Source organism: Bison bison, unplaced genomic scaffold (genome assembly GCF_000754665.1).
Source record: "Bison bison bison isolate TAMUID 2011002044 unplaced genomic scaffold, Bison_UMD1.0 scf7180017864034, whole genome shotgun sequence".
Classification (NCBI taxonomy): domain Eukaryota; kingdom Metazoa; phylum Chordata; class Mammalia; order Artiodactyla; family Bovidae; genus Bison; species Bison bison.
Genome location: NW_011494606.1, coordinates 871326 through 891322, shown reverse-complemented (window position 1 = coordinate 891322; position 19997 = coordinate 871326). Strand labels below are relative to the sequence as shown.

The following is a 19997-nucleotide window of genomic DNA, read 5'->3' as shown; positions in this document are numbered from 1 at the left end:
TCCAGTACTTTTGCCTGGAAAATCCCACGGGCGGAGGAGCCTAGTGGGCTGCAGTCCATGGGGTCGCGAAGAGTCGGACACGACTGAGCGACTTCACTTTCACTATTCACTTTCATGCATTGGAGAAGGAAATGGCAACCCACTTCAGTGTTCTTGCCTGGAGAATCCCAGGGACAGAGGGGCCTGGTAGGAGGCCGTCTGTGGGGTTGCACAGAGTCAGACACGACTGAAGCGACTTAGCAGCAGCAGCAAACAAATCTGAGGTTTCTATTACTCCCCACCCCAGGCAGAATATTCTACCCTAACCTCTGATTACTGCCTCTCAGTTGCTCCCTCCTGTGCCTGCTAGCCAAACTCTTAATTCCTATAGGTTTGAGAATATTATTTCAGTCTTAGCATCTTCTTCACATTCTGGAGTGTACACGATACCTCTGCTCTCTATGCTCCCAGCTTTGGATCTTGCCAGACAAGGCCCAGGATTTCAGATTCTAAAGAAACCTCTTCTCTTCTGCTGACCTTTAGTTCTTCTCTTTTCTGGTGCTGTAATGATCAAGGTCATTCTAGAGGCACTGCTCAGGGAGAGAAAGGATTGCTGAGAGGGAGAGATGTACTGGCTAATTCCTTAAAACGTTGCCCTATGAGGGTTGTTTCAGGTGTCCTGCCTGTTCAAGAGGCTGCACCGAGGACCCCTGAGCTCAGACCCCTCGTGCCTCTATACGTAGATATATATGTATGCAGCCCAGTATCTTTTAAGATGTCTATTAAAACTTCTTTATAAACGCATTTGGGGATTAATTAGGAGTTTCGGATTAGCAGATACACACTGGTGCTGCTGCTACTGCTAAGTCACTTCAGTCGTGTCTGACTCTGTGAGACTCCATGGACGGCAGCCCACCAGGCTCCCCCGTCCCTGGGATTCTCCAGGCAAGAACACTGGAGTGGGTTGCCATTTCCTCCTCCAATGCGTGAAAGTGAAGTTGCTCAGTCACCTCCAACTCTCAGCAGCCCCATGGACTACAGCCCACCAGGCTCCTCTGTCCATGGGATTTTCCAGGCAAGAGTACTGGAGTGGGGTGCCATTGCCCTCTCCAAGATACACACTGCTGCTGCTACTGCTGCTGCTGCTAAGTCGCTTCAGTCGTGTCCGACTCTGTGTGACCCCATGGACTGCAGCCTACCAGGCTCCTCCGTCCATGGGATTTTCCAGGCAAGAGTACTGGAGTGGGTTGCCATTGCCTTCTCCAAAGATACACACTACTATATATAAAATAGATAATTAACAAGGAACTACTGTGTAGCACAGGGAACTATAGTCAATATCTTATAATAAACCTATAATGGAAAAGAATATGAAAAAGAAAAGAAATATATATGTATATACACATATACATATATATATATGTATATATATACATATACACAAATATATATGTATATACACGTGTGTGTGTGTGCTCAGTCGTGTCCCACTCTTTGGAACCCCATGGTCTGTAATCCGCCAGTCTCCTTTGTCCATAGAATTTTCCGGGCAAGAATGCTGCAGCGGGTCACCAATTCCTTCTCCAAGGGATCTTCCTGACCCAGGGATCGAACCCATGTCTCCTGCATTGGCAGGCAAATTGTTTACCATCTGAGCCACCAGGGAAGGCCAATGTATGTATGTATGAATATATGTCTATTACTTTGCTGTACACCAGAAACTGACACAACGTGGTAAATCAACTATCCTTCAATTAAAAAAAAATTTAAACTGGTGGATTTTGGGAAAAGCATTTCACTTGATAATAGTTGTGACTCACATCTTCCTTTCCTCTCTCCACGATTAGCATACTGAGTGGAAGAAGAATGTGCACAATTTGGAGGCTAGTGTAGAGGCAATCCTCAGATGCAGCTTCTCTGCATCTGTAACTAGGAGACTCTGATTTTAGCTTCTCGTATTCTCAGACCTGTCTTTGGTGCTAAGACTGGCCAGGTAAATTTGCACCCAAACATTAGCTTGGGAAGAACTTAGTTTTGATATGTAAAAACAGTGCAATGTGCAAATGTGGCATAATGGATCCCTTTAAATCATATGCAGATTATTCATTAGATACATTAAGATTTAAAAAGATCTTAGATTTTCTCAACAGCGTCTAGTACAGGAACTTCCACCCACCCTTGGTTCTGTGAACATCTCCAGTAATATCCTGTCTCCCAAGCCTCCTTCCCATATTTGCTATGGAAGGATTGACTTCTGTTTACCTAACAACTCAGGTAGCTTGCTTCAAGGAATGTGCCCCTTTAAATGCTGTAAAACCTGGAACCTCTGAGCTGAAGGCATACAAGGAGACTTTTCAGTTGAGTAGGGACAGCAACCTTACTGCCCAGCCCCCGGCTGGCAGACTCAGGCTCCTGGGGACCCTCACAGGCTGGTCCCAAGGGCTGCTGCTCTGTTGGATGCTGGGGCCAATGTGTGGTTCATGTTAGCACAGCTGAGAGAGGCCAGGCCTCTTGCAGAGACCTGACTGAGCCCGAAGCTCGAAGGGAAATAAACATGAAGAGTGTAAGAACTACAACCAGCCTGGCTTCCAGAAGGCAGGGTTCTCTCTCTGCCCGTTCTACTCCATACTGGGAACTGAGACAATAGATGGAATGCCATCCTGTATCTGCAAGCAGCTGACAGACAACCTCTCCTGGGTGGCTCTCAAGCTCTGACAGGCTTGCATGGAGCATCATGACCTTTTAGTTCTTCCCTCCTTTTGAGAATAAAGCTGAGTCCCAGCCTCTGTTGGATCCTCTGTTTCATTCTAAGGACCTGTTTCTTCTCCAGGTGTTTGATACCAGGAATGGTCTTGCTTAATAGGTGAGACTTTTATTCCTACACAGAGGGATATTTCATGTACTGGCAATTAAACATGGATAGTAATGGGAAGGTGGGGGCTTCCCTGGTGGCTCAGATGGTAAAGAATCTGCCTGCAATGCAGATTCAACCCCTGGGTTTGAATCCCTGCATTTAATCCCTGGGTCAGGAAGTTCCCCTGGAGGAGGGCATGGAAATCCACTCCAGTATTCTTGCCTGGAGAATTCCATGGACAGAGGAGCCTGGCGGGCTACAGTCCATGAGGTTGCAAAGAGTCGGACACGACTGAGCAACTAACACTTTCACACTTTCTTTCAATGAGAAGAGGAGATTGTTCTTGCTTTGGCAGTCATGGTTGGAGCCATTCATTCATTTGTTATTTCAGTTTTTCAACAGTTATTGAATACCTGCTGTATGCCGACCATTGTACCAGGATCTAGAGATATAAGACACATAAGACATATCCCCTCCTCTGAAGGAGCCTACAGTCTGTTAAACTAAGGCAGTCTAAAGAAATTGGTGTAATAAAAGATTGTTATGCTGTGACAGTTACCTGGGGTCTAGTGGAAGGAAAAAAGAGATGAACATTGATTCTAGGGAGTGGAGGGTTGGGGTGGGGTTTGGACCCAGAAGAGCTTCATGGAGGAATTAATGCTCAGCTAAGTCCTGGAGAGTGACTAGCTGGTTGTTGCAGAAAATAGTGGTGGGGAAGGCAGCCTAGAGGAGAAAGCAGCGTAGCCAGAGCATGGAGAAATGAATTGGGTTGTTTTGTTGGGAAACTCCAAGGTGTGTGGTGTGGCAGGTCTCTTTAGTACCAGGCTGTGACAGGAGATGTGATAGCAGCTTTGCTGTGCAGGCTAGGTGGCTGAGCTGAAGAGTTTGAACTTAACAATCACAGGGTTGAGGAGAATAGAAGACCAAGCTGACATCAGGGCTGTGACAATTACATGGGGCTCAATGGAAGGACAAAAGAGAAGGACACGGATTCTATGGAGTGGAGGCTTGGGTCAGGTTTGGACCTGGGGATGGTGCGGTACTTGGGGGTGAAACAGAGCAGTTTGGCCCACAGACCAGCATCAGCATCCCTTGGGAACTTGTAGGAAAGGCAGATTCTCAGACCCCACCCAAATCTCCTGAATCATACTCTTTGCAGGCAGGATTGAGTGGTCCGATTAGGTAAAATTTCCAAGTGATTCTGATGCTTGCTCAAGTGGGAAAATGACTGAGAAGGAGAGTATAGGAAGAGCTAGAAAGAGAACACTTTGTTTTGTGGGGTGAAGATGATGAATTTGGGCTTGAATGCGTGGAGTTTGAGATGTCTGCGGGAATGTCCAGAGCAATTAAGGTATAGTCCAGGGACCCACAGCATCCATGTCAGCTGGGACGTGGTTACAAGTGCAGAATCAGACCCCCACCGGCCGACCTCCTAAATCAGAAGTGCATTTTGACAAGATCCCCAGCTATTCTGCAGGTACCTCCCAGGTGAGAAGCAGTGCTGGTCTAGAGGTTGGTTAGGTCGATGGAACTTATGCTCAAAAGAGGGGTCTGGGCAGGCAGTAGACATGTGGGTGTTGTCAGTTGCAGATGGTAGTCATAAATGACACACTTCAGGGTTCGTGTGTTGAGCTGGGAAGAGGGAGCTAGATGTGGCGTCTTTGCTTGAATTATCACACTGACTGGTCAGGATTAACATCACCAAGCTGGACAGCATCACACTTAATGAGCCCCTGGGTGGCAGCCAGCCGGTTGTAGGGAAAATGTTTTATGTGTTTGTTACTCTTTCCAAAATGCTGTTTGTAGCCATTTTCTCAAGAAACAACAGTTTCCCTAGACACCCGTAGAAGGTCATTGGAAGAACTGAGGCCAGAACCTGGTGGCAGAACCCTTGCTGTCATGTTCTTACCATTGTTGGGGAGGGAGGCTCTGCATCTACTCATGTTGTCAGGCTTGGAAAGTGAACAAGCAGAAAAAGATATCACACATGAAGCTCGTAGATCAACAGAAGTTTGTTAAAGGTTGTTGAAACAAGTGATGGAAAATGAGTGATAAAAACTGCTTTCAGATTCAAAACATGCATTCCTGTTGGTAACCTCAATGTGATCTTTACATCTTCGTAAGTAGATAAGCTGGGGATTATTCATGATCTCATTAAAAAAAATAACAGTTGTATTGAGATAATTAATGTACCATAAAATTCACCACTTAGAGTGTATAATTCAGTGATTTTTAGTATAGTCACAAGGTTGTGCAATAGTCACCACTCTCTGATTGCAGAACATTTCCATCATCCCCCAAAGAAACCCATACCCTTTAGCAGTTGCTGCCTAGTCTCCCCTGCTGCTGCTGCTGCTGCTAAGTCGCTTCAGTCGTATCCGACTCTGTGCGACCCCATAGACGGCAGCCCACCAGGCTCTCCGTCACTGGGATTCTCCAGGCAAGAACACTGAAGTGGGTTGCCATTTCCTTCTCCAATGCATGAAAGTGAAAAGTGAAAACGAAGTCGCTCAGTCGTGTCTGACTCCTAGTGACCCCATGGACTGCAGCCTACCAGGCCCCTCCATCCATGGGATTTTAGTAAGCAATAATCTGCTTTCTGTCTCTATGAATTTGCTTGTTCTGGACATTTTGTATAAATGGAATCATGCGATATGTAGCCTTTTGTGTCTGGCCTTTTTCACTGAGAATATTGTCGAGGTTCATCAGTGTTGTAGTCTGTATCAGTACTTCATCCGTTTTATGGCTGAATAATAATCTGACGTATGGATATACTATGTTTTGTTTATCCATTCATCCGGTGATAGGCATTTGGGTGCTTTCCATGTCTTGGCCATTATGAACAGAGCTGTTATGAACATTTACGTACAAGGTTCAGTACAGGTCTCTGCACAGACATACGTCTCCATTTCCCTGGGGTGTATACCTAGGAGGATTGGGATTGCTGGGTCACCTGGAAATACTCCATGCAACTTTTGAGGAACTTCCGGGTAGTTTTCCAAATGACTGCACCATTTTACCTTCCCACCAGGAATGTCTGAGGGTTCCAGTTTCTCTGCATCCTCTCCAACACTTGTTATTGTTTGTTCCTTTTATTATAACCAGCCTAGCGGCTGTAGCTCTTGTTTTCTAGGTAAGAACATAGAGGGTGTGTTTTTTGTCCAAGTTTGGAGAGCTAGTAAATGGCCAAGCTTGAACATTTTTTAAAAAAGCAAATATTTATACGAAGCATGCTCTGCGTCAGGCATTGTTTAAATCCTTTGCACTTAAGTTGTTTATGTTTTACAACAACCTGGAAGCAAGGCACTGTTATCATCTTTATTTATTAATGTACGCAGGGCCAGGGCTGGATCTGAGATGCAACATTTAAGGAGACATCACAATGCTGAGAGTGACTCTCTCTTTTTTTTATTAATTTGGAGTATGGTTGCTTTATAATGTTCTGTTAGTTTCTGCTGTACAGTGAAGTCCATCAGCTATAGGTAGAGAAGGCGATGGCACCCCACTCCAGTACTCTTGCCTGGAAAATCCCATGGACGGAGGAGCCTGGTGAGCTGCAGTCCATGGGGTCTCGAAGAGTCGGACACAACTAAGCGACTTCACTTCCACTTTTCACTTTCATGCATTGGAGAAGGAAATGACAACCCACTCTAGTGTTCTTGTCTGGAGAATCCCAGTGACGGAGAGCCTGGTGGGCTGCCGTCTATGGGGTCGCACAGAGTCGGACACGGCTGAAGCGACTTAGCAGCAGCAGCAGCAACAGACATATATGCCCTCAGAGCACTGAGTAGATTTCCCTGTGCTATACAGTAGGTTCCCATTAGTTGTCTATTTTATATATAGTAGTGGATACATGCCAACCTCAGTCTCCCAATTCATGCCCCCTCCTTCCCCCTTGGCATCTATCCATTTGTTCTCTATGTCTGTGTCTCTATTTCTACCTTGCAAACAGGTTTATCTGTACCATTTTTCTAGATTCCACATATATGCATTAATAAACAATATTTGTTTTTCTCTTTCTAACTTACTTCGGTCTGTATGACATTCTCTAGGTTCATCCGCATCTCTGCAAATGACCCAGTGAGCATCTCCAAAAGGACTAGTGACCGACCCAAATTGCATAATTAGCAGGTGGCAGAGCTGGGGTTCAAACCCAGGAAACTTGGCTTCAAAATCCAAGTCTAACCACTCTGCAATACTAACATCAATGTCCTTGACTTTCAAGTCAGGCTTTTTCTGTTACTTTCTCAAGACCCAACTTTCCAAAGTTAGCTAGGACTTTGACAAATGGAAAAATCCCAGAGCTGGGTGATGGGGAGATTAAGCAAAACTGTTCACCCTAACAGCTCCCAGGCACCTACCACATGCACCCCTGGAAGGGTTAACCAGCTACACAGATCCCCTCGGCCACATCTGTGCTTATTATCCCAACTCTGCATAAATCTACCCTTGCAAGTGGCCAGATGGACTCTGTCCTGTGGGGAAGAGGCCATCCTGAACCATCAGGATTATTAGCTCTGACCGGCTGTAAGGAAAACACACTTTGTCCTGGCCAAGTGGGGATGAATCTGCTGCTTGTCCAAGTGTTCTGAGTCAAGAATTCAGAAATCATATCTCTCACAAGCACTCTGTAATTGGCTGCTCATCCTCTGTAGTCTGTTTATCAGAGTTAACTGGTCGTTTGTTTCTGAATCATCCTCTTTCCAATGGTGTTGCTGTTTGGGTGGGTTTTGAATGGTTCTAGGCAGAGCCTCCCATGAGGCACTGTGCATATAAAAATATACATTTGCACATGTATATGTTACCCCCTCTGGGGTGATGGGCAGCCTTTGAAAAGATGCTTACACAAGTCACTGGCCAACTGTAGATTCTCCCTCTGCCTCCTGGACTTCCCAAGAGCAAGGTCAAGTCAGTCTGGGTTCAGCTCCTCTCACTGATGGAGCTGCAGCACTGCATCCTGGCTCAAACCAGCCGAATTTTCGTCTGTGTCACAGGCTAAGAGGTTTTTGAAACAATTTTATAGCTATCTTTCTCCATCAAACCAGACAAATGTTGTTGTTGAATTCTCACTCTTTTGCTTGGAATTTCAGTTCTGTTCTGTGACTTTGTCAAAATAGTGGGTCTATGGACCCCAGGATCACCATTATCACCTGGGAACTTGTTAGACATGAAGAATCCTGCCCCTTCCCCAACCTACTGAGTCAGAATATGCCTCCCAACAAGACTTTTGTGCACATTCAAATTTGAGAAGCATCACTCCACATATGTTTATTTCTCTATTACCTTCCATTGGGGTTTCCACTCATACTTACTTTGAAGCTAGAATTTTTATTAGGCTTTCAGATCTTAAAAAAAAAAAAAAAAAAAGACACACACACACACACACACACAGAAATTCTTTCCTTCACTTTTGCATGATGTCATTCATTTTACCTGGCCTGCTACAAGAAGAAAAAAGCAAATTACATCCAACATATATATATATATATGTATACACACACACACACACACACATATATGACTAACTTCTTAATTGCGTCTCCTAAAGCAGCATTCTGAAACCCCCATCATTAATAGAGTCCTAAGTGTTGCCAAGATTAATTGAGAAATGCCTAAAGGCAAAATAAACACCAGCACAGTTTAATTCAAAACCATATCAGCTAAGAATGAAGGTGCAATTTGTGATAAAGATGTTAATAATTAGTTGTGGTCTGTTAAATTTTATATTCAGTGGTTCTGTAGAGTGAAGAAAGAATTCTTCAAGAGGGCAGAAATTAATGTTTCACCTTGATTGCTATTTTAATGTGCTTATTTTAACAGGGCCATCCTGTAGGAACCCTCGGGCACATTTCCAGTTTTACATAAATGTAGAATTAATTATGGAAGCATATAATTTTAGACCTGGAACGACCTTCACAGTTATTTAATCCAGTTCAGTCATTTTACAAATAAGTAAGAGTTATGTGACTTACTTAAATCCTTCCACAGAATATTGGAACCTCACTTCCCCACTCTCAGATCAGTGATGATGAAACCTTCTGAGATTACCCAGATAGAAGTTCTTCCTCTTGCCTCAGATCACCAGTGCGTTGCTTGTTGTATCGCTTCCACGGCTGTTTCCCTGCCTTGTGTTATGTTCTAGTTATTTTCAGTTGTATGGCTGGGGTCTTGGGTATCCCATCTGATTCACTTTTATATTTCTTCATCGTTCTGAGCTCTGTATTTTGAAAACAGTAGTTGTACAATAAATTTGCATGCAGTGGTGTGCTAGAGCTGATGTTGCCCTGGTTGCTAGAGCTGATTGTGTCTTCACATCAATTGGCCATGGTGGGAGTATTGGCACCATGGGAATGGACAGAAGCTATAAATCAGGGATTTTTTTTCTCCCTGGTGGGGGTGTGTGGGGAACCTCTGTTTACATAATTGTCGTAAGATCCCACAGGGCAACTGATCTTGGCAAAACCTAAAGATCCATATGAATGTGAAGATAGCCCTTTACCCATTATTCCTTGTGAGTTGACTTAAATGATGGAGTAGCCAGTTGCTCAAACTCCTCAAGTTTCTTCAGGGATTGAGTTTGACCCAGGGAAAGTCAAGGCTCAGGACTGCATTAGTCTTTGGTTGCTTAGCTAAGTTCCTCTTACCTGAATGGGCATGGAAACAGGGTCTGAAATATTAGTACAGTTGAGTGAGGAAAAAAACCCACTAACTTTTATTGGGGGGGAAAAGTGAACAGGATGTTACTAGGGCTGAAATGACCATTTTCTCTTTATTCTTCTCAAATACTATATATAAAATAGATAACTATTAATAATAAGAACCGACTGTATAGCACAGGGAACTCTATTCAATACTCTGTAATGGCCTATATGCGAAACGAATCTAAAAGAGTGGAGATATATATATATATATATATATATATATATGTGTGTGTGTGTGTGTGTGTATCGGAGAAGGCGATGGCACCCACTCCAGTACTCTTGCCTGAAAAATTCCATGGGCGGAGGAGCCTGGTAGGCTGCAGTCCATGGGGTCACGAAGAGTCGGACACAACTAAGCGACTTCACTTTCACTTTTCACTTTCATGCATTGGAGAAGGAAATGGCAACCCACTCCAGTGTTCTTGCCTGGAGAATCCCAGGGACGGGGGAGCCTGGTGGGCCACCGTCTATGGGGTCACACAGAGTCGGATACGACTGAAGTGACTTAGCAGCAGCAGCATGTATATGTATAACTGACTCACTTTGCTGTACATCTGAAACTAATACAACATTGTGAATCAATTGTAGTCCAATAAAAATTAAAAAACTGTCAGTGGCTCCCTACAACCTACAAAACACCCAAACTCCCTGACATAAGTCACATACTAGCCATAGCTTACTGTTCTAACCTCATTTTCTACCGATCACATCACCCACTGGTGATTCCCACTTTGATTCTTCGTTCCAGCCTCTGTGGAGCCTCTGTTTCGGCCTAACCCTTCCCCTGGAAAGCCCTCCTGCTGCCTCTCTGTTCCACCACAGGCTCTCTCCCAGGCTTCTGTTCCTACCCAGTCCCCTCTCCCATGGACCAGAGGTTCTGGGTAACATGAAAATCCTCTCTTGTGTGTTTCTCTTTAGGAGCAGGACTCGAGGTCCCATCGGCCCTGGCAAGTATGGTTATGGGAAAGCCCCGTACATCTTGCCATTGCAGACAGACTCTGCACACCCACCCCAGAGGCTTCGGCGGCAGAGGCCCTCATCCCGGAATTCCAGGTCCCAGGGGGCATCTGGCTCTAGCCATGGCTACCACCCTTCAGCTCACCAGCCCCACCAGCATGGACCTCTGTACCAGAGTGAGAGTGGCCTGCGTTCTGGACTGCAAGCCTCAGAGGGCTCTGTCTACCAGCTGCCTTTGACCCATGACCAAGGCTTCCCTGCAGCCTCCAGTCTCTTCCACAGCCCAGAAGCAAGCAGCAGCCCTGGGCTGGGGGCCCCCAGGGCAGCTCAGAGCTTCTCCCAGCCCACCAGATCTACAGCCATCTCCTGCATCGGGGCCTATCGGCAGTACAAGCTGTGCAACACGAATGTGAGTACATACGGCCTGAGACGGGCCCTGGAAACAGCTGCTACTCATCTTTCTGCTGGTCGGCAGTAAGATGGTAGAAGACAGCAGGGGCATGGTTTTTTAGACCGTGTGAATGCTCCCTTCCTCTCATTCCTTTTCGTGTGTTCTCCCATATACTTTTCTAAGGTTATTACTTTAGTAACTTATGGATAACTTCTTGAGTCGTTTATTGATGATCACTATTGCTGATCAAGCTACTGCCACATTCTCAGTGGCTTTATATCAACACTATTTTTTCTTTGCTTATTGGCGTGTGAGTCAGGTGCAGTTTAGCTAATTTAGGGCAACCAATGGTGGTGCCGAAGAAGGGGGAGTTTGGGGAGGTTTGACCAGCATGGGGGTCATCCAGTAAGTTTCCTGGCGGCTCCCTGAAAAAGTCTGACACTGAAAAATTGCTGAAGATTCCATAGCTGATGACTGTACAGCAAAGCAAATTATAAATGGAAGCTACACAAGGTGACCAAATATGCTTTAAAAAAAAAAAAAAATCAGTTTGTGTGCTGTGCTCACTCAGTCGTGTCCAACTCTTTCGAGCCCGTGGACTCACCAGGCTCCTCTGTCTATGGAATTTTCCAGGGAAGGACACTACAGTGGGTTGCCATTTTCTCCTCCAGAGGGCCTTCCTGACCCAGGGCTTGAAACTTTGTCTCCTACATCTCCTGCATTGACAGGAGGATCTTTTTTTTTTTTTTTTTAACCACTGAGCCACCTGGGAAACCAGTATCAGTTTAAAGACTTTATATTGAGTTGGCCAAAAAGTTATTTTGGGTTTTTTCATCTTACAGACAAGCCTGAAAGAACTTTTTGGCCAACTCGATATAAAAGAGAAAGAAATAAGAGAATCTTTAAAGGTTAAATTTCCAAGTTGCTATAGTCTCATTAATTATTTAATCTGCCTTAATAGTCTTACTGGCTAACAGGACAGCTGTTATATATTAGCTTCAATTTCCTCATTAAAAATATATTTCCTGCCACAGAGTCCATAGAAATGACTTAATTTGTGATTTTAATAATTCCTCTGAATGCCTGGATTTCTTCTCAGCATGTTCTTCCACTGACAGACTTCAGGAATTATTGATTTTTTAAAGCAGTAATTTTCCTAAAGCCATTACTAATCAGTCAACCAGTAAGTCTTAATTGAGCATCACTGCTTGTCTTGTAATGAATGAGGCTTCATGGAAGATAGAAGAAAAGTCATATTATCTAATTCATAGAGTTGTTTTGAGAATCAAAAGAGATGATACTAAGAAAGTGCTTTGTAAACAAAACAAAAAAATACTTGGGCTCGCCATAAGACATGGTCCCGGTTCTTGAATATCCATTGCAATTCTTTTAAAATGAAATGAATTCATTTCTAATGTAGAATACACTCTCCCATTGACTAGTATGTGTCTTCATTTTGAGGACCGAGTAATCCATAAAGAGAAGGAAAAGAGAAAAGGCATTTAGCATGTATCAGCTCCCCAGGTGGTGCTAGTGCTAAAGCAGAATAAGAGACCTGGTTCGATCCCTGGGTTGGGAGGATGCCCTGGAGGAGGGCATAGCAACCCACTCCAGGATTCTTGCCTGGAGAATCCCACGAACAGAGGAGCCTGGTGGGCTGCAGTCCATGGGGTCACGAAGAATCGGACGTGACCAAAGCAACTTGGCGCACCTTTAGGACGCTCAAACTTAGCGTTTGTACTTAGCATTTCTTTCATTTAACCTCTGTTTTTGAAGCATGCACTTTTTTCCAGGCCTATGCTGCCAACAGCAGGGCTGTATTTGCTTGTGTAGAAGCTGTGGTTTCTTCTGGTGCTGGATAATTCCACTACTGAGGAGACTGAATTGCAGGAATATTTTTTAAAAATTCTTGTGAATTCATGATGTCTGCATCATTTTGCAAATAGGTAAAGCAGTGTCTCACAAATCTTCTTAGACAAAGAAGTAAATGTTGACAAAGGAATGTACAGGTTTAAATCCCTTCTTTTCACTGTAACGCTTTGCACCCTGTCACCCCAAGCCACATCCCACTTATCCTTATTGAGAGATGTCTTTCCTTAGAGGTCACAGTAATACACATCTTCTTTTTAAAATATTGGGGTATAGTGGCTTTACAACCTTGTGTTTCTGCTGTACAACGAAGTGAATCAGCTATATGTATCTGTATATCCCCTCCTTCTGGGACCTCCCTACCACCCTCCCAACCCACCCATCTATGTCACCACAGAGCACCGAGCTGAGCTCCCTGTGCTTTACAGCAGGTTCCCACTAGCTTCGTCTTTTACACATGGTAGTGTCTATATGTCAGTTCTCATCTCCCTATTCATCCCATCCACTTCCCCCTGTGATGTTCACATGTCCCTTCTCAACACCTGCATCTCTATTCCTGCCCTGCAAACAGGTTCATCTGTACCATTTTCTAGATTCCACATATATGCTTTAATATACTTTATTTGTTCTTCTCTTTCTGACTTACTTCACTCTGTGTGACAGACTTTAGACCCGTCCGTGTCTCTACAAATGACCCAGTTTGGTTCTTTTTTATGGCTGAGTAACATTCCATTGTATATATGCAACACATCTTCTTTATCCGTTCCTCTGTCCCAGTGTTCATTGCAGCACTATTTACAGTAGCAAGGATGTTGAGGCAACCTAAATGCATATCTTCTTTTTTTAAGAAAGACAGCTTCTTGTGACTTGGGCTATGCGCCATGAACACTTTAAGACTCCCTGTGTTAGTGGCTCCTAGAACCATGCCTTGGTCTAATGATTTGTAGGAAGACCCACTGGGCTCAGCATACAGTTGAAGGCACAGTTATGATTTATGACAATGAAAGGCTACTGGGAAAATCAGCCAAAGGCAAGGTGCATGGGGCCAGGTCCAAAGGAAAGCAGGCTCAGTCTTCCAAGAGTCCTGTCCCTGTGGAGTCACACAGGATGTACTTCATTCCCTCAGCAGTGAGTTCTTACACGTGTGAAGTATCATCTACCAGGGAAGCTCATTACAGATCCATGGCCAAAGTTTATATGGGGGGCTAGTTCAGAGGCACCCTCTGCTTGCTACTTACTAAAGTGCCAGGCTCCCAGAAGAAAAGCAGGGGCTTAGCATAAAATATATTGCTTGTATAATATAGTTGGAGCATAGTGACTCACACTTAACTCTTAGGAAGTGGTGGGAACCCTTCTGAAATCCAAGTCCCCAGACATGAGCCAAAGACTGACATTGCAAGCAGGCTTTTCTGAGAGCAGTCTCAGTCCTGCTGCGCTGTCTTATTTGTGCATTCTCCATGTGGACCATGAATTCCAGCATCTTAGCCTCAATGACCTTATGTAGACATATTTGTATCCTTCTCAATGTCCAAAAGGGGTGATTGCATGAGTCCCCCAATTATGTAAATTTTCCTACTCAAAAATGAAAGAGGTGAAGGGCAGTGGTATGAACAACTCCCTGTGAACAGGGAGTGCAGGCTTTCACTTATGTCCTTTCAAAGATTAAAAAATAATGCATACATTTTGAGTTCTCTCCCAGTTATTATCTGGGAGAAGAAAAAGAAGGGAGAGTAACCCAGAGCCGGTTGGAAATATCCACTGATTTCAGAACTTCATCCCTTTAACTAAGTGCCCAGTATATCCCACCCCAGTTGTTTTATTTATTTTTTAATAAAAAAATGTTTTTGGCTACACCACAGGGCATGTGGGATCTTTATTCCCCAACCAGGGATTGAACCAGTACATCTTGCAGTGGAAGCCCAGAGTCTTAACCACTGCCTCCCCGCCCCAGGGAGGTCCCTCCCACTCCAGTTCTTGATGGAATGCCCCCTTTCTGAGACTTCCTTCACAGTGAAGGGCTCAGTTCTGAGCTGGGAGGTCATGTGTATGGCAGGTGGTCTGAATTAAGGGAAATGTTTTTGCAGGCTTCCAAATCTCGGAACAGTGACTCATCACTGGTCATGATGTCTCCTTCAACACAGCAGAGAAGGTGCTAAATGAGCTACTTGTAAGTCATTACACTCGGTGCTGGAGCACTTAGTGAGGGGAAGAACTCTAGGAGCACAGGGCAGGAGGCCACAGGGCTGGGGAAGGGGATGGCCAAAACAGAGGAGAGAGCATTTGAGATCAAGGAAACAGCATAGTCATGGACAAGAAGACAGGGCTGGGTCAGGATCTCAGGTGCTGCAGTGCCTGCCACGTGGTAGGGGCTCTCCTTCTGTGACCTCTTGCCTCCCCTTTTGTTGTTGTTCGGTTGCTCAGCCGTGTCCCTCTCTTTGAGACCCCATGGACTGCAGGACACCAGGCTTCCCTGTCCTTTACTACCTCCCGGAGTTTGTGCAAACTCATGTTTTTGCCCTCTTGCCTCCTCTTATCCACTATAAATAATCACAGTCTTTCTCCTTTCTTTTTTTCCTTAACTTTCTTAATTTTATTCTTCATTTATTTCTTACTTGCTGTGCTGTGCATGGCATCACCATCTTAGTTCCCCAATGAGGGATAAAACCCATGCCCCTTGCAGTGGAAGTGTGGAGTCAGCCACTAGACGGTCAGGTAAGTCCCAAATAATCACAGTCTTAATGGGCAATGTATTCTTTAACATCTCAGAATACAGAAGTATCACGTGGTCTTGCTGGTCTTTCTTACATGAGATTGACGGGTGAGAAACATTTAAACACGGTAAAAAATCAGAAAGCAATTCTAATCAACTGGCTTAATTGGTTAAGTCTTAAAGGCTTAATGAGCTTGGGAGCAAATCTGAGCTGGATATAAACCCCAGCTCCAAAACTGGGAGTTGAGTTTCCTTGGGCAAGTTACTTAACTCTTTGAGGACCATCTGTAATCTGGGGACAGTAATTGTACCTACTGCACAGAGTTGTGGTGAGGTTCAGATAAGGTCAGGTTCAAGCTTGGCATGTGCTGACACGCTGTTAGCAGAAAAAAAGATTGGACCTGGATAAGTGAACGTGGCTGAAGATAATGGAGTAAGATGTCTACATATCTGCTGCTGCTGCTGCTGCTGCTGCTACTAAGTTGATTCAGTCTTGTCCGACTCTGTGCGACCCCATGGATGGCAGCCCACCAGGCTCCCCTGTCCCTGGAATTCTCCAGGTAAGAACACTGGAGTGGGTTGCCATTTCCTTCTCCAATGCATGAAAGTGAAAAGTGAAAGTGAAGTTGCTCAGTCATGTCCGAGTCTTAGCGACCCCATGGACTGCAGCCTACCAGGCTCCTCCACCCATGGGATTTTCCAGGCAAGAGTACTGGAGTGGGGTGCCATTGCCTTCTCCAGTACATATCTGAAGAGCTCCCATTTCCTAAGTGCTCAGTCATGGAATTGTGGATGAAATGGTCAGACTTGCTCAGAATCCCCTTTTTCCTTTGAGTTACCTGTGGTTGAGAGTCCTTTCCTTTTGAAAGTGAAAGTGTTAGCCTTTCAGTCATGTGTAACCCTTTGTGACCCCCTTGAACTGTACCCCTCCAGGCTCCTCTGTCCATGGAATTCTCGAGGCAAGAATCCTGGAGTGAGGAGCCATTCCCTTCTCCAGGGTATCTTCCTGACCCAGGAGTGAAACCTGGGTCTCCTGCATTGACTGGCAGATTCTTTACCATCTGAGCCACCAGGGAAGCCTTTCCCTTTGCCCAACCATAAAACAAGCTGAGAGACCAGCATTTCAGCTGTGATGTGGGTTTAATGTAATCACCCTTGGGTCATATTTAAAGTGACAGAAGTCAGCCTACGGGTAGCCTTTATGCCCTCAGATGTGGATATTTAATATTAAGCCATACCATACATGGTAGTGTGTCTTTAAGATTGTTCCGATCATATAAGATGTCCTCAATGAAATAGTACTTCAATATCAGTAATAAATAGAACCTTAATGATCTCTGAAAGTAGACTTTAAAAATAAGGAAGACTTTCTTTATCCTTGCCTACATGTGTATGAGGAAGTGAAGCTGACACACTTCAGTATGAATAAAAAATTTATGGGAGCTTCCCTGGTGGTCCAGTTGTTAAGACTCCATGCTTGCACTGCAGGGAGTGCAAGTTCAATCCCTGGTCAGGGAACTAAGTTCCCATATGCCACATGGTGCAGCCAAATAAAGACATCATAAATAAATAAAGCTAGTCAATTAAGAAAAAAAGCTTAAAGCAGGCATCTTCGTAGATGTCTACTAGTGTAATACTCCTAGTCACTCCCTACTGTGGATTTTTGCTTAGAGTCCATGAGCACAACCCTGACATTGATTGGGGGTCAGGGACACTGAAATTAGAGGAAGCTCTGACCCTAAGCAAGTCAAAGTTCAGTGGGAGAGGGAGACTTATAAATATGTAACAACAAGCACTAACAGAGTTTTGCCAAGAGAATGAACTGGTCATAGAAAACACCCTCTTCCAACAACACAAGAGATGACTCTACACATGGACATCACCAGATGGTCAATACGGAAATCAGATTGATTATACTCTTTGCAGTTGAAGATGGAAAAGCTTTATACAGTTAACAAAAACAAGACTGGGAGCTGACTATGGCTCAGATCATGAACTCCTTATTGCCAAATTCAGACTTAAATTGAAGAAAGTAGGGAAAACCACTAGACCATTCAGGTATCACCTAAATCAGATCCCTTACAATTATGCAGTGGAAGTGACAAATAGATTCAAGGGATTAGATCTGGTAGACAGTGCCTGAAGAACTGTGGACAGAGGTTTGTAGCCTTGTACAGGAGGTGGTGATCAAAACCATCCCTAAGAAGAAGAAATGCAAAAAGGCGAAGTGGTTGTCTGAGGAGGTCTTACAAATAGCAGAGTAAATAAGAGAAGCGAAAGACAAAGAAGAAAAGGAAAGATAGATCCCTCTGAATGCAGAGTTCCAAAGAATAGCAAGAAGAGATAAGAAGTCCTTTCTAAATGATCACTGCAAAGAAATAGAGGGAAACAATAGAATGGGAAAGACTAGAGATCTCTTCAAGAAAATTAGAGATACCAAGGGAACATCTCATGCAAAGATGGGCACAGTAAAGGACAGAAACAGTATGGAACTAACAGAAGCAGAAGATATTAAGAGAAGGTGGCAAGGATACACAGAAGAGCTATACAAAAAGATCTTCATGACCCAGATAACCGTGATGGTGTGATCACTCACCTAGAGCCAGACATCCTGGAATGTGAAGTCAAGTGGGCCTTAGAAAGCATCACTACGAACAAAGCTAGTGGAGGTGATGGAATTCCAGTTGAGCTATTTCAAATCCTGAAAGATGATGCTGTGAAAGTGCTGCACTCAATATGCCAGCAAATTTGGAAAACTCAGCAGTGGCCACAAGACTGGAAAAGGTCAGTTTTCATTCTAATCCCAAAGAAAGGCGATGCCAAAGAGTGTTCAAAGTACCACACAATTGCACTCATCTCACATACTAGCAAAATCATGCTCAAAATTCTTCAAGCCAAGCTTCAATAGTATGTGAACCAAGAACTTCCAGATGTTCAAGCTGTATTTAGAAAAGGCAGAGGAACCAGAGATCAAATTGCCAACATCCTTTGGATTATAGAAAAAGCAAGAAAATTCCAGGAAAAAACATGCACTTCTGCTTCACTGACTATGCTAAAGCCTTTCACTATGTGGATCACAACAAACTGTAGAGAATTCTTAAAGAAATGGGAATTCCAGACCACCTCACCTGCCTCCTGAGAAATCAGTATGCAGGCTGAGAAGCAACAGTTAGAACTGAACATGGAACAACGGACTGGTTCCAAATTGTTAAAGGAGTACATCAAGGCTGAATATTTTCACCCTGCTTATTTAACTTGTGTGTAGAGTACATCATGTAAAATGCTGGGTTGGATGAAGCACAAGCTGGAATCAAGATTGCTGGGAGAAATATCAATAGCCTCATATATGCTCATGACACCACCCTTATGACAGAAAGGGAAGAGGAACTAAAGAGCCTCTTGATAAATGTGAAAGAGGAGAGTGAAAAAGCTGTCTTAAAACTCAACATTCAGAAAGCTAAGATCATGGCATCTGGTCCATCACTTCATGGGAAATAGATGGGGAAACAGTGGAAACAGTGTCAGACTTTCTTTTTTGGGGCTCCAAAATCACTGCAGATGGTGACTGCAGCCATGAAATTAAAAGATGCTTGCTCCTTGGAAGAAAATCTATGACCAACCTAGATAGCATATTAAAAAGCAGAGACATTACTTTGCTGACAAAGGTCCATCTAGTCAAGGCTATGGTTTTTCCAGTAATCATGTATGGATATGAGCATTGGACCATGAAGAAAGCTGAGCACCAAAGAATTGATGCTTTTGAACTGTGGTGCTGAAGAAGACACTTCAAAGTCCCTTGGACTACAAGGAGATCAAATCAGTTTATCCTAAAGGAAATCAGTCCTGAATATTCATTGGAAAGACTGATGATGAAGCTGAAGTGCCAACACTTTGGCCACCTGATACAAAGAGCTGACTCATTAGAAAAAACCCTGATGCTGGGAAAAATTGACAGTGGGAGGAGAAGGGGATGACAGAGGATGAGATGATTGGATGGCATTGCTGACCTGATGAACATGAGTTTGAGCAAGCTCCAGGAGTTGGTAATGGACAGGGAAGCCTGGCGTGCTGCAATCCATGGGGTCGCAAAGAGTCAGACACAACTGAGTGACGGAACTGAACTGAGGAACAAGTGCAGTGCTCAGGCACCACTCTACATGCTGTGTAGATCCTTTGAAATCTCCAGATAGTGGAAGTGAACCTGGCTTGGGTTAAGGGAAGCGAAGGCCTCCTGAAGGAGTGCAGCTGATTCAGCAGAGGGGAGAGTTTTCTAGAAAGGGGGAGTGACAGAGTTACAAGAGTCCTTTCAGGCTCCAGTAAGGGCTGAGGAACAAGAAGGGATGTTGGAGGACCTCTTAGTGGAATGAGATGCTTTTGCTTGAGTGGTGACTTCACCTGCAAATAAATCTTCAGCAGTGAAGGAGCAACACCAGGAGGTGAACATGGTTTATCCACAGCTCTGGACACGTTCTCAACTGTGGCTAAAAATAATAAGTATTCAAACATCGTGTAAACAGATACATTTCTTTTATTTTT

General features: G+C 44.2%; 1 protein-coding gene across 1 annotated transcript in view; it reads left to right on the top strand.

Annotated features, from left to right (window-relative positions):
• THSD4 (thrombospondin, type I, domain containing 4) overlaps nucleotides 1-19997 on the top strand; it is a 673841-nt gene that overhangs the window by 121078 nt on the left and 532766 nt on the right. Inside the window, exon 6 of the mRNA XM_010834474.1 lies at nucleotides 10453-10900. Coding sequence (XP_010832776.1) covers nucleotides 10453-10900 — 448 coding nt within the window. The remainder of the gene's footprint in view (nucleotides 1-10452; nucleotides 10901-19997) is intronic.